Source organism: Rana temporaria, chromosome 2 (genome assembly GCF_905171775.1).
Source record: "Rana temporaria chromosome 2, aRanTem1.1, whole genome shotgun sequence".
Lineage (NCBI taxonomy): Eukaryota > Metazoa > Chordata > Amphibia > Anura > Ranidae > Rana > Rana temporaria.
The window spans coordinates 428,032,069-428,045,789 of record NC_053490.1 but is presented as its reverse complement, the minus strand read 5'-3'; the positions used below and the strand labels follow the sequence as shown (position 1 = coordinate 428,045,789).

At 44.5% G+C, this 13,721-nt stretch overlaps 1 protein-coding gene and 1 pseudogene across 2 annotated transcripts in view; both read right to left on the bottom strand.

The window, feature by feature from the left end:
- Positions 1 to 13,721, bottom strand: part of ACOT9 (acyl-CoA thioesterase 9) — a 37,535-nt gene that overhangs the window by 22,740 nt on the left and 1,074 nt on the right. Inside the window, exons 2-4 of one of the 2 annotated variants that reach the window (XM_040338266.1) lie at positions 11,634 to 11,731; positions 3,527 to 3,553; positions 26 to 71 (exon numbers count right to left, since the gene is read on the bottom strand). In XM_040338266.1, the coding sequence (XP_040194200.1) occupies positions 26 to 71; positions 3,527 to 3,553; positions 11,634 to 11,731 (171 nt within the window). The remainder of the gene's footprint in view (positions 1 to 25; positions 72 to 3,526; positions 3,554 to 11,633; positions 11,732 to 13,721) is intronic. The other variant, XM_040338267.1, reaches the window with a different exon arrangement.
- LOC120929901 lies at positions 2,980 to 3,104 on the bottom strand (annotated as a pseudogene).

The following is a 13,721-nucleotide window of genomic DNA, read 5'->3' as shown; positions in this document are numbered from 1 at the left end:
GGCATACTAGAGAAAAGCACCTTACCGCCAGTTTGTAGAGACTCCAACTATTTCCCTAAGTTTATCACGCACTGAAAGAGAATCCAACAGTCACCATTACTATACAATGAAGAATGGGATAGAGAGGAAGACAGGACAATTGAAACAGACCGAAGAGGAGACACAGCCATTGAAAACTGCCACCATATAGACTATTCTAATTTATTTAGTATATAAGTAGTATTAAAAAAATAAGAATGCATTTCAATGCTAATACCTAGCAAAGCTAAATCTAAATAATAATAATAAAAAAAAAAAAAAAAAAAAAGGGGAAGTGGTCCTTAACATTGACAGCTCCTGAAAACTGGGATCAGAGTGTGGGAAGGTGTGTAACGCATAAGTAACATTCGCCACAGCGTCTGATCTGCTGTTTAGGGCACATTTTGAACTGACCTCTGGAATCTCCCAGAATCTCCATAGTGACTACAGATTGCTATAGCCTTTATACCTTGTAAAAAAGCAGTAGTGAAAGATCAAACTCATGGTGACTGGAGCATTCGGTCAGCATATTGGAGTAAAGGGGAAGGCCAAAGTAATGCAGACATTTTACTTATTTACAGCTCAAATACCAGTGCATCAAGTGCATGGTACAGGATACAAATATAATGAATCAAGGATTCATTTCATTTTGAATGCTTGTTACCCGTTAAATGATTTACGGCAATCATTTTGTCACCTACGTGATGGTGACACCAGGAATGAACAAATCCCAAGTACCAGGTAGCCAATGGTCCTTAAAAATAAAGGGCCAGATTCACATACATTTCCGTTACGCAGCGGCGGCGTAACGTATTCCATTTACGTTACACCGCCGCATGTTTACAGCGTAAGTGCCTGATTTACATAGCTCTTACCTGTAAACTTGCGGCGGTGTAACGTAAATGCGCTTGGCGCAAGCCCGCCTAATTCAAATGGGGCGGGCACCATTTAAATTAGGCGCGTTCCCGCGCCGAACGTACTGCGCATGCTCCGTCGGGAAAATTACCCGACGTGCATTGCGCTAAATGACGTCGCACGAACGTCATTTGCTTAAACGTTAACGTAAATGGCGTCCAGCGCCATTCACGGACGACTTACGCAAACGACGTGATTTTTCATATTTCGACGTGGGAACGACGGCTATACTTAACATTGGCTAGTCCACCTAGAGGGCAGCTTTAGTTTTACGCGGCGCATCTCGACGGAAACGACGTAAAGTTAGAGCAACGGGTAACGCGGACGTTCGGGAATCGCCGTAACTTGTGATTTGCATATTCTACGCCGACCGCTATGGAAACGCCACCTAGCGGCCGGCCTAGAATTGCATCCTAAGATCCGACGGTGTAATTACACCTGTCGGATCTTAGGGCTATCTATGCGGAACTGATTATATGAATCAGCCGCATAGATACGACAATCGTATCTCAGAGATACGACGGCGTATCAGGAGATACGCCGTCGTATCTCGGCTGTGAATCTGGCCCAAAAACTGCACCAAACTTTAAGGTTTTCTCTAGTTGTCAATTGAGCCAAAAAAACAACAAAAAAAAACGGGAAATACAATTTGGCCCCTTTCAAAAGGCAAAGATTCCAATACGATCAGCAGGAGATCAGCTAACACATCCACTTCTGTTTGGAGCAGATCAGGCGGATGACTACGTGTCCGCCTAGTTTTTGAGCCCGCGCTGCTCTTTTGGGCAGCCAGGAATCAATGAACTCTGCTGTCTGTTTACTCACGACTACCTTCCGATCCAATCCGCCTAAATGGAAGAGTATGGATCCCCCCTCCCTTTTTTTTTTTTTTGTGGACCTGATGGTAGGCGAGTGTAAACGGACACAAGTCCATTTACACCGGCCTGTCCATAGGGATGAATGAACCTTCTGATCAGGTCCACCCAACAAACTAACCAGAAGACCTGATCAGAACAGCTGTGTGAAAGGGGCCTTATTCTTACTTTTATCTATAAAGTGACACAAAAGTAACTAAACATAACATCAATACCAAGCGCAGTAGAAGCCAACAAAACCAAGTTAAGATAAAAACAAAAAGAGAGAGGAAGTATCCATGCATGTGCGAGTGGAGTGATGGTGCATGCAACAATGCATTTTGCTGGCTGGATTTTTCTAAAGCTCCATTTTTTAGTGCAGGCATATTCAAAAAAAATTTGATCCAAATCAATAAGTTGTAGCAAGTAGGGCAAGCTTGTTACATTTCTATACATGATAAAATTCTATACATGATTACAATTAAAGTAAAATTCCAGGAATTCAGATCCTTTGTAAACAGTGAAGGCACACTAGGAGTTAAGTCCAAGGAGGTGCATGTCATTTCACTGAACTCATCTCTATTTTTAATGTCTGACAGATCAAAAGACCACATTCGCTGTAGTTCCACAAGCCCCATGCTGATCCTTCAGGTCTTCAACAGAGTCGCCGAAACTACTATGCCTGTCCTTAACCCATCCTGTCCAATCACAGAAGCCTTTGTATTATGTGAGCTCATTCACAAAATGCAAAGGCATCTGAGAATGGGCAGCAGAGGGGAGGGGCGGGCATAGCTGCTTTGTGTGCTTCTCTCCCCTCACTCACAGCCCTAAGTGTTTCATGTATCCTCTGGTAGAGCCACAAATCAGATATAATTAATAGAAATATGTTGAGGAGATGCAATGCTCCGCCTTAGACTTAACTCATAGTGTGTTTTCACTGTTTACAAAGTGGCTGAACTCCTGGAACGTTTGCACGTTTTGTCGTACATAGACTGACTGTGGCTCAGTTTTTCAATCACACCGTTTATTTAGAACACAAACCAGCTGGTTTATCTGTGCATGGAAACAAATCAAACCAAGCATTGTACAATGCATATCCGATTCTGACTTTGACTGGTAATGCAAATACATGTAAATAAGCTAGTGCTCTGACAGATAAACTTCTCAAAAAGACATGATTTTCAGTTTCTTTTTTTAAAGTGTGAACACAGTCCCCCGGTATTAATGAAGCTGAGGGTCAGTACACCCGGCGTGCAATGAATGAGTCCCACACGAAGTATCACCTTCGTTATCATGGCCACTACCCTGCCAGGTAAGTATGATTTTCAGGTTTTTTTCCACCCCTTTTCAAATGGAGCTCAGGCAGGAAACCCGATTCAGTCCTGAAATTACCCAGGGCAACAAAACCAAATTCATGGATGGGCAACAACTTCATGACCAACACATGATCAACGCATAAAATAATTTCAAAGGAATTTGTTTGTAAGAAATATTTATTAGAAATCACAAAAGGTAACGCGTTTTTTTTTTTTCTAATTTACATATGAATTGTATAAATTTAGGATAATGTGCACAATCAACCATGATTCATTAGGTTTATATATTATTACATTCAAGTGTGCTTGACCAGCACTTTAAAAAAGTTCAGTGCTTCCATAATCCACAGCCACAGCAAAATGCGCAGGAAATAAGAGGCTTAAAGCAAAGCGAGTGCTATAAAAATGCTTTAAGTTACCACGCACCATTATTCACATGGACAGGTATGCATCCTACAAGGGAAAACAAACATTTACACAAGCAAGGTACAACTGAGGCAAAATAAAATGTTAATACCTACAAGCTCACACCTATGTATCGGTGGTCTCATGAATCATTTAAAATGGTCCTCCAATCTCCCAGTGAAAAGGTGCAGTCTTTACATTCCACTAGTATGGATGCCGCACGTTTTGGCTAGGACCGGAGGAATTTTTTATTCCTGGCCGGAGGGCCTGGTCATTGTTTCACCACAATGGCCACTTCTTTCACTCTCCTCTCCACTATCCCTTCCCCCACTTTATTGTATTTAAGCCTGTGTTTGTCACTTTTTTGTTGTGCACGTTTCGTCACTGTGTGATTAGTAGGGTGCGGGTCCTCGGGCCAGCCCTGAACGTCTTGGGAGTGGGTGGACATGGCCTTCTGGCTTAGTTCGCCTGCTCTCATGGGGTCTCCCTTCGGGGGAGCCCCACCTAGTACTGGGAGGGTTCTGTTTCGGCAGTCCCTCCGAGGAAGTTGGGTCCGTGTCGGCTTCGGTTGCTCGGACCACAGTACCTCAGTCCCCGTCTGGAGCCTAACGCCCCGGGGGATCAGGGTTATGGGTCCCTCTTCACAGGAGGACCACTTGACGTTGCACCCGTCTGCACGTTTTTGTGAACACTCTTTATGTGTGTGCACTTTTTTTCTGCACCGGGTGGAGTTTTTTGGGTGTGTTCACACGCCATAGGCTTTTCAAAAAAAAAAAAAATGGATGCCGCACGTTACACATGCTAAATTTACACTAAATCAAGCCATCTGCCATTTTGTGAAATTACATGGGATGACTGGGATGAAGTCCCCATTTTTTGCAACTTTGTTATTCAGATATAGTGACTCTTTATACACCATGTCTAAGGTACACATGTCACCTGGATAAAGTTATCCAATACAACAGCAAATGAACATTATTATTATTTAAAGGTACCGTATATATTCAAGTATAAGCCAAGTTTTTCAGCCCTTTTTTTAGGGCTGAAAATAGCCCCCTCGGCTTATACTTATAGGGCTAGATTCAGATAGCCCGCCGTAAGTTTGTGCGGGCATAGCGTATCTTAGATACGCTACGCCGCCGTAACTTAGTGAGGCTGGGGCTGGATTCATAAAGAACCTGCGCCCTAAGTTACGGCGGCGTATCGTAAATCTGCGGGCGTAAGCGCGCCAAATTCAAATTCTGAAGAGGTGGGCGTGTTTTATGCAAATAAAACATGACCCCACCTAAATGACGTCTCTAACGATCGGCACATGCGCCGTCCGTGAACGTATCCCAGTGCGCATGCTCCTAATCACGTTGCAAATAGTCAATGCTTTCGACGTGAACGTAATTTACGCAAAGCCCTATTTGCGAACGACTTACGCAATCGACGCAAAATTCAACGCTGTCCCGACGTCCATACTTAACATTGTATACTCCTCATATAGCAGGAGTAACCTTACGCCGGAAAAAACCTTACGTAAACTACGTAAAAAAATCCGCCGGGCGCACGTACGTTTCTGATTTGGCGTATCTAGCTCATTTGCATATTCTACGCCGAAATCAACGGAAGCGCCACCTAGCGGCCAGCGTAAATATGCACCCTAAGATACGACGGCGTAGGAGACTTACGCCGCTCGTATCTTAGCCTAATTTAAGCATATCTGGTTTCCAGAATACGCTTAAATTTACGACAGCGTAGATTCAGAGTTACGACGGCGTATCTACTGATACGCCGGCGTAACTCTCTCTCTGAATCTAGCCCATACTACCGCCTATCACAGAGGTCCTCTCATCCTCGGACTTTCCCAGCAGACACTGTGTTCAGTGTTCTGCCTATCACGGACGTCCTCTTGTCCGAGGATGAAAGAAGGTCCGTGATTGGCGGAACACTGAACACAGTGTCTGCTGGGAAACTGAGTCCGAGGATGAGCCTCCGTGATAGGCGGTAGCCGAACACAGTGTCAAACGCCTATCACGGACCAGGAGGATACTGCGACTTTTGAAAAATGGATGACCGCGACCCGACAGGTACACTGACTATCACGGAATGAAACGGGACCAGGAGGAAGCCGCGACTTTTGAAAAATGGATGCCCGCAGCCTGTCAAAAAATACAGGTACACTGAGGCTGCAATGGGCACAGTGAGAATGGACACAGTAAGGCTGCACTGGGCACAATGAGAATGGGCACAGTAAGGCTGCAAATGGGCACAGTAAGGCTGCAAATGGGCATTGTTGACCCTCTTTTCCGCTTACAGTAGCTACTGCATTCTCACCCTAGGCTTATACTCGAGTCAATACATTTTCTCAGGTTTTTGTGGTAACTTTAGGGTCTCCGTTTACACTCGGGTCGGCTTATACTCGAGTATATACGGTACTTATATAGCGCCGTAAATTTACGCAGCGCTTTACATATACATTGTATATTCACATCAGTCCCTACCCTCAAGGAGCTTACATCTAAAATCCCTAAATCACATTCATATACTAGGGCCAATTTATACAGAAGCCAATTAACCTACCAGCATGTCTTTGGAGTGTGGGAGGAAACAGGAGTACCCGGAGGAAACCCACAGGGAGAACATGCAAACTCCAGGCAGGTAGTGTCGTGGTTGAGATTCGAACCAGGAACGCTTATTACTGCTAGGCGAGAGTGCTCCCTTCTACACCACATGGGAGGCTGGAGGGGCATGTCAAACTGACAGGCTGCACTGCCGTCATACTTAACCATTTTTAAGTAAATGAGGCTGTGCTGCAACCGCAAGCCAAATGCTTTGAACCCAATTAAGCCCAGGCTGACACCGACAGCGGGAATGAAATAGTGTGAGTTCAGCTAAGCTTGCACGATTTAATTCCTGCATGTCAGTTCCGACTTTGGGGGGGGGGGGGTGATTTAAAAAACATCTTGCGGGTTGCTGCACAGATGTCTATTGAAATCACACTCCAAAGTAGTACAGAAACGACTTTTGGGAATCTGTGCCATTGCCATCAATTGCCGCCAATTTGGCATGTCAAATCGCATGCAAAATTGCTCCAGTGTCAACCTAGGCTAAATGGCTTTCTAGTTTGGAATTCGGGCCTGCATCCACTTAGCTACAACATCTACTTTTGTACTGCTTAGGGATACAGGAGAGGTTAGGATGAGTTTGCTAGTGCATGTTGACTGCTCCCAATTCTACAACTCCACAGGGACTTTGCAAGATAACAGAAAGTACTACAAGACTTTATGTTTTGTTTTTTTACATGGATAACTTTATCAAAATGACAAATTTGAATTTAAGGAAACCTATAGGAAGGTGGTTTGGAGGCTGCCATTGCCAACTTTCATAAAAGTCGACAATGGCAGCTGGTTGCCTGGTTTCCATTGTAATTCGACAGTTTCAAGAAGCTCTTGGATCCTTTATTTTCTCCTGGTGATCTGACCACTAATACACTTCCTGGTCTAGGGTGTCCCCAAAGTCTTTTTTCTTTAATTGTTAATTTATAAATTTTTGCAAGTTATACAAAAGAGAAAACACAGGAAACATTAACAGTTTAAAGGAATGCAGGTATACATAGTCTGAGCTAACTACTAAGCACATACAATTTGTACAAGTAAAGGAATGCAATGTGGATACCCCAAAGTCTTAATAGCAGCAAACAAATACTCTTGCGCATAAGTGTGATGTCTGGGTGATCTATTGTACAAGGGATAGTTTCTCAGGCCTTGCTGCCCTCCAGGATAGGGGATATCCTAGTAGTCACAAAAAGAGATAAAGAAAAAAGAGGGCGCACTAGCCTTGTGCATTATCCCAAGCAAATTTATTTATAAAAATTAATTAGAAATACTCACAAAACGTGAAGAAAAATCACTTTGTAAAGGCCACCTATTCGCGGTGAACAGTTTTAAAATCGACAATCTCCAGATGGTAAAGGAGAGGATATCAGGACCACTGTTGGTTGACGCGTTTCGAAGGAGTACATTCCAAAGGCTCTGAGGAAGAAGGTACTCCTTCGAAATGCGTCAACCAACAGTGGTCCTGATGTCCTCTCCTTTACCATCTGGAGATTGTCGATTTAAGACTGTTCGCCACGAATAGGTGGTTTTTACAAAGTGATTTTAATTCATTTTTATTAATAAACTTGCTTAGGATCAGTAGTGTATTTAGGTTTTGTGCTGCCCTAGGCCTAGCTAAACTCGTGCACCCCCTAATTTAAATATGACCCTCCCCTTCCTGTCAAGGCCACGCCCTGAAATTTTCGAGTGGGGACACTAGTTCTTAGGGTCAGGGGGCATTGGATTCCCTTAATTTGCATAGATTTCCTCTCACTTCCCTCCCTTACTCTATCCAAAAGAAAAAATAAAGTGTTGCCTATAATTCTACTTTAAGCATAAATTTCTGATAATTTTATGGAGAGGACTAAGAAGATATAGCCATGCCAATGGTGCAGCAGAAAACATAGAAGAGTGAGGAAGGTTTGTGATCCAGGCTGATAGGACAGTCAAAATTAGAAGCAGCTTGCGTTACACTAACACTGTAGCACAAGCCGGTGGGGACTCTTTCCGTGCTGCCCCCCTGCAAAGTGCTGCCCTAGGCCTGGACCTTGTTGGCCTAGGCCAGGATACAGCGTTGCTTAGAATAATGCACAAGGCCGCTGCACCCTCTTTTCTTTATCTATTTTTAGGGCGTCCCCACTCTATGGAGGCACAACAGAGACACCTTTGGGCAGCATCATTGGCAGTCTGTGGAAAAGACTAGTGTTAGACTACTAGCAGATTTAGCTAAAAGGGACCAACAAATGAAAATGTAATACCAGATAGTACTTTATAAGCAGTTACATGATTTCCAATGAGTACCATTCATATCTGTGCGACTTCAAGTCACACTGACTTCAAAGTAGTCCCTGAACTACTTTGTTCTGACTTTGATGCGAGTTGAAGTCCATAGACCTCACGTTTACACAGGCATTCCCTGAAATCGCGGTGGAAACGCAGTATTGTGAAAGGGGCCTTAGGGATAAAGGTTTTACAGACGTTGACCACTGTAATTAACATAAAATGTTTTTTCTCAGCCCTCTATCTGCCACTTTTGTTAGACAGCTTGGTCTGTTAAAGGAAGTTTAAAAAAAACAGACTTACAGGCTGGATCACCAGGTGAAAATAAAAAGGGGGGGGGGGGAGTCAAAATTCAGAATTAGTACAGCATAGAGAAGAATGTGTTTATTATGGCTTTTCGGAAATGAAAGTTTTGAAAAATTTATTTTTAGTGCATTTGTCACATTACCCCTTACTCAGGAGCTAGTAATAAATTATTTCCTGTTCCCACTATAGTGGAGCTGAACTAAAAAGTGAAGATTTGGGAAAATATAGAAATATTACATCTTCTTAAAACTGAACTAAGTTAGGCCCCTTTCAGACATGCGGACCGTATGTCTGCTTTTTCATCCATCCATTTGCGGATGAAAAAGGGACATACATGGGTCCCTATGTGATTGCCGGTGTCAGCAGATAAACATCCGCTGACACCTGTAATCATCCGCCTCCACAAACATCCGATTTTGCAGACGGAAGAAAACCCTATTTTTTCTTCTGTCTGCGGATCGGATGGGATGAACACGGACACACGGTCCGTTTTCATCCGATCCCCCATAGGGGAGAGCGGAGAAAAGTGTGCGGGGACCGCCCTGTCAGCCGCCGGCTCAGCGGGGATTTACAGAGCGATCCCCGCTGAGCTTACGGACACAAGGAGGCGGATCATTACTGATCCGCCCCGTGTAAAAAGGGCCCTTAGGGTATATACACACCAGATTCAGAGTGACTGCGTTGGGCATCTATTCCAGCACAATCCTACTGCATGACAAGGCCAAATGCATTGCAATGGTGTGAAAGTCGGTGTGCGGTACCTTTTTACAGAGCGGCACAATGAACCAATCCACTGGCTTGCGCCGTGCAGCGGAAAAATTGAGAACCAGCTTTCAAATTTTTCTTGTCGGAAATTCCGACAGAAAATGTCCGATGGAGCATACACACAGTCGGAATTTCCGATAAAAAGCTCACGTCGAACATTTCTTGTTTGTGTGTACGCGGCATCAGTCTTCTACTGAAGACTACATATACTACAACAACACTGAACATGCATTCGCACCACACTTGGGATGTGCCAGAATGACCAACTCCCAAGAGCATGCACAGGATGGCATCACCCTCTCCCACCACTTCCCCACTGATCAATCAAGAGGTTGAAAACCTTGCACCTGGGAAGAAGATGACAGCGACTGGTGAGAGAAGGCTGGCGCTGGAAGGTGGAGGCAGTTATTTTGGGAGTTTTGTTTTGCTTTAAGCAATACCTTAAAGCGGGGGTTCACCCTTAGAGGGCACTTTTCCCCCTTAGATTCCTGCTCGTTTTTACTAGGGGAATCGGCTATTTATTTTAAAATATGTGCAGTACTTACCCGTTTACGAGATGCATCCTCTCCGTCGCTTCCGGGTATGGGCTTCGGGAATGGGCGTTCCTTCTTGATTGACAGTCTTCCGAGAGGCTTCCGACGGTCGCATCCATCGCGTCACGATTTTCCGAAAGAAGCCGAACGTCGGTGCGCAGGCGCAGTATAGAGCCGCACCGACGTTCGGCTTCTTTCGGCTACGAGTGACGCGATGGATGCGACCGTCGGAAGCCTCTCGGAAGACTGTCAATCAAGAAGGAACGCCCGCTCCCGAAGACCCATACCCGGAAGCGACGGAAGAAGATGCAGCTCGAAAATGGGTAAGTACTGCTCATATTTTAATACAAATAGCCGATTCCCCTAGACCGAACGAGCAGGAAGCTAAGGGGAGAACATTTTTTTTTTTATAAATGGGTGAACTCCCGCTTTAAGAAATGTTCCCTTTGTCTGAAACTCCTCCTGAAATATAGCTTTGCACTTTCTGGTATGGGAGGATACCTAGGGAACCGGTAATGGAAAATATGTGCCGCTCAGGCTGCAAGGGAAAGCATCCTGTCTCCACCACTGTGAGTGCAGGCCAAGGAAAGAGCTCGGCTCCAAACAACTGTTAAAGTGGTTGTAAACCCTTACAGACCACTTTAACCTACAGTTAAGCCTAGAAACACGGGTTTAGGCGATATTTGCAAAAGAAAGGCACCGTAAACAGCGCGCAGGCGTACTGAGCGTGCCGTTACTAACAGCATTAATGCCGTTAGTGGCGGCACCGGCGCGCATGCACAGGAGTGACATCATCGTGGCTCCGGCCAGTCACAGCGCCGGAGCCGCGATATGCGGAAAAGACTCGTGGAGAGATGGCGCCGACAGAGGAGGTGACTGAGCACCGCTGCGGGGGCTTCAATCTCAGGCAAGTACTTCATAATGAGCTAGTATGCTATGCATACTAGCTCATATGCCTTTGCCCTGCAGGGTGTTTTTTTTTTTTTTAAAGAGCAAAGGATGAATCCCATGAAGCCGCACATCAATGCAGACCCATTGGTATTGAAATGAATGCCAGTCTCAGCCTAGGCTCCGGCCAGGCCACACCCCTAACTCATTTCATTCCAAGCTTAATCATGATGAAGCTCTGAGGAGCAGAGTGAAATGTGTTGGGGGCGTGGCCTGGCGGGAGCCCCGGCTGAGACTGCCACTTATTCCAATACCAATGGGTCAGCATTGATGTGCCGTTTATAGGATCCATCCTTTGCGTAATAGGATACCTAGGGACCTCTGAGCCTACAACGTCATAGCTGTATATGGATGCATGGTGTTCAGATTTTAGGGTGCAGGCTTAAATGCCAAGAATGATTAAGTGCTTTCTGACACTTTAGGCAACTTGCTGATTTTACTTGATCTTCGGTGGCAAAAGCCTTGTGCCAAAAACTGTCCATGCCAGAAAACAAACAAGCAATGTTTAAAGCATGTGCCGGCAACCTCAGCACTCCAGTTGTTGTGAAGCTGATATCTGGAGACAGAGGCATGATGGGATTTGTAGTTTCACCACAGCTGGAGAGCCATGGTTGCCCAACCCTGGTCTAAAGTCATATATTGTATCTAAAGTTATGAAAAAAAAAAAAAACATCTTTGAAAAATTGGTTTTAGTTAAATTAGATTTGCCAATCTTACCTTCTCTCATATCTGGCAGTTTCCCATTAGAGTGTACTGTACTCGTTGTCATTAACGATCTGCTGAGAAGCCGTGATATCTGACATGTTATACCAGATCTGTAAAGAGAGAGGACAAAGAATAAAAAGCAAAAACATTTTTTTTAACTTAAAGTAGAACTTCACCCAAAAGGGTCGACTTCACCCGCGCCCCTAACCCCTTCCTTTACATTTGGCACCTTTTTCAGTTTCTTTTTGTGGGGGAGGGTGAGAGCAGGTACCCGATTTTGACAGGTACCCAATCCTCCACTTCCAGTCAGATGGCCGTGGCGATCTGAGAGGAAGTTTGGCCCCCCTCCTTCCCCTGCGGCCTTCCAGGACACGTTACAAGTCCCAGAAAACAGTGGCAGTAAACACAAAGCATAGCGCGGTTTGCCTATTGTGCCATTGGAAGGCTTCACTGACGGATTCCCTTAGTAAAGATGCCAATGCCTGTAGCCAAAGCTGATTGAAGAATCAGCCTGGGTGAAGACAATGCTGGATCCAGGGGCAGGTAAGTGTCCTTATTTTAAAAGTCAGCAGCTACAGTATTTGTAGCTTCTTACTTAATTTTTGTAGGGAAGACTGGAGGCCCTCTTTAAATGCTGGGTAACCAAAGTGCCATCAAGCAAGGTGAAAAGACCTTCGTAGGGTGACATGAGGAAATAGGCCTCATTTACAAAGGTGGCTAGGGAGAGGTAAAAATAGGCAATTGAGCCACAGATTTTCAAAAGGCACCTTGAAGCACTCTAATGCTGCGTACACACGGCTCAGGTTCTAAAAAATGACGTTTTTTTTAAATGTCATTACAAACGACCGTGTGTGGGCTTCAGAGCATTTTTCGGGTTCTAAAAAATTAGCAAAAAAAAATTCGAACATGCTCTATTTCTTAACTACGTTTTTTAACGTTGTCGTTTTTCGGGTTCTAAAAAATGGTCGTGTGTGGGCTTTAACGACGTGAAAAATTTGAACATGCTCAGAAGCAAGTTATGAGACGGGAGCGCTTGTTGTGGTAAAACTACCGTTTGTAATGGAGTAAGCACATTCATCACGCTGTAACAGACAGAAAAGCGCGAATAGTCTTTTACTAACACGGAATCAGCTAAAGCAGCTCCAAGGGTGGGGCCATCTGCATGGAACTTCCCCTTTATAGTGCCGTCGTACGTGTTGTACGTCACCGCGCTTTGCTAGAGCATTTTTTTTTTCACGATCGTGTGTAGGCAAGGCCATTTTAATGATCAAGTTGAAAAAAACATTGTTTTTTCAAGAGCCTGAAAAACATCATTTTTTAGAACCCGAAAAATGATTGTGTGTACGCGGCATTAGACCATGAAAAAAAAATTCTCTGGTCTGATGAAACAAAGATTGAACTCTTTGGCCTGAATGGCAAGCGCATACCTCCCAACTGTTCCTGATTTCAAGGCGCTGTCCCAGATTTGGAGCAATGTCCCTCATTCCTCCTCATTTGTCCCTCATTTTGGTCTGATCTTTATAGATGTATATAAAATACACTTTTTATCTATCAAAAAGTGTTTCTCGTGCTAAAACTTTCATCTGATTTCTAAATTGCTGCATTTGTAAATTCTAAAAGCCAATATAAAGGAATAGTAATAATAAAAAAAGCACTTGTGGGTTTAACTAATCTTATTTTTTGTACAATTCCCCTTTAAAGGGGCGTGGCAAGGGGTGTGTCCTATGCCTGCATACTTTTGCCGATAGGTGTCCCTCATTCCCATCTTAAAAAGTTGGGAGATATGCAAGCGTCATGTCTGTGGAAAACCAGGCACAGCTCATTACCTGGCCAATACCATCCCTACTGTGAAGCATGGTGGTGACAGCATCATGCTGTGGGGATGTTTTGCAGCATCAAGAACAGGGAGACTAGTCAGGATCGAGGGAAAGATGGATGCAGCAATGTACAGAGACATCCTTGATGAAAAACTGCTCTCTGGACCTCAGACCGGGGCGAAGGTTCATCTTCCAACAGGACAACGACTCTTAGCACACAGCCAAGATAAAAAGGAGTGGCTACGGGACAACTCTGAATGTCCTTGATTGGCCCAGCCAGAAC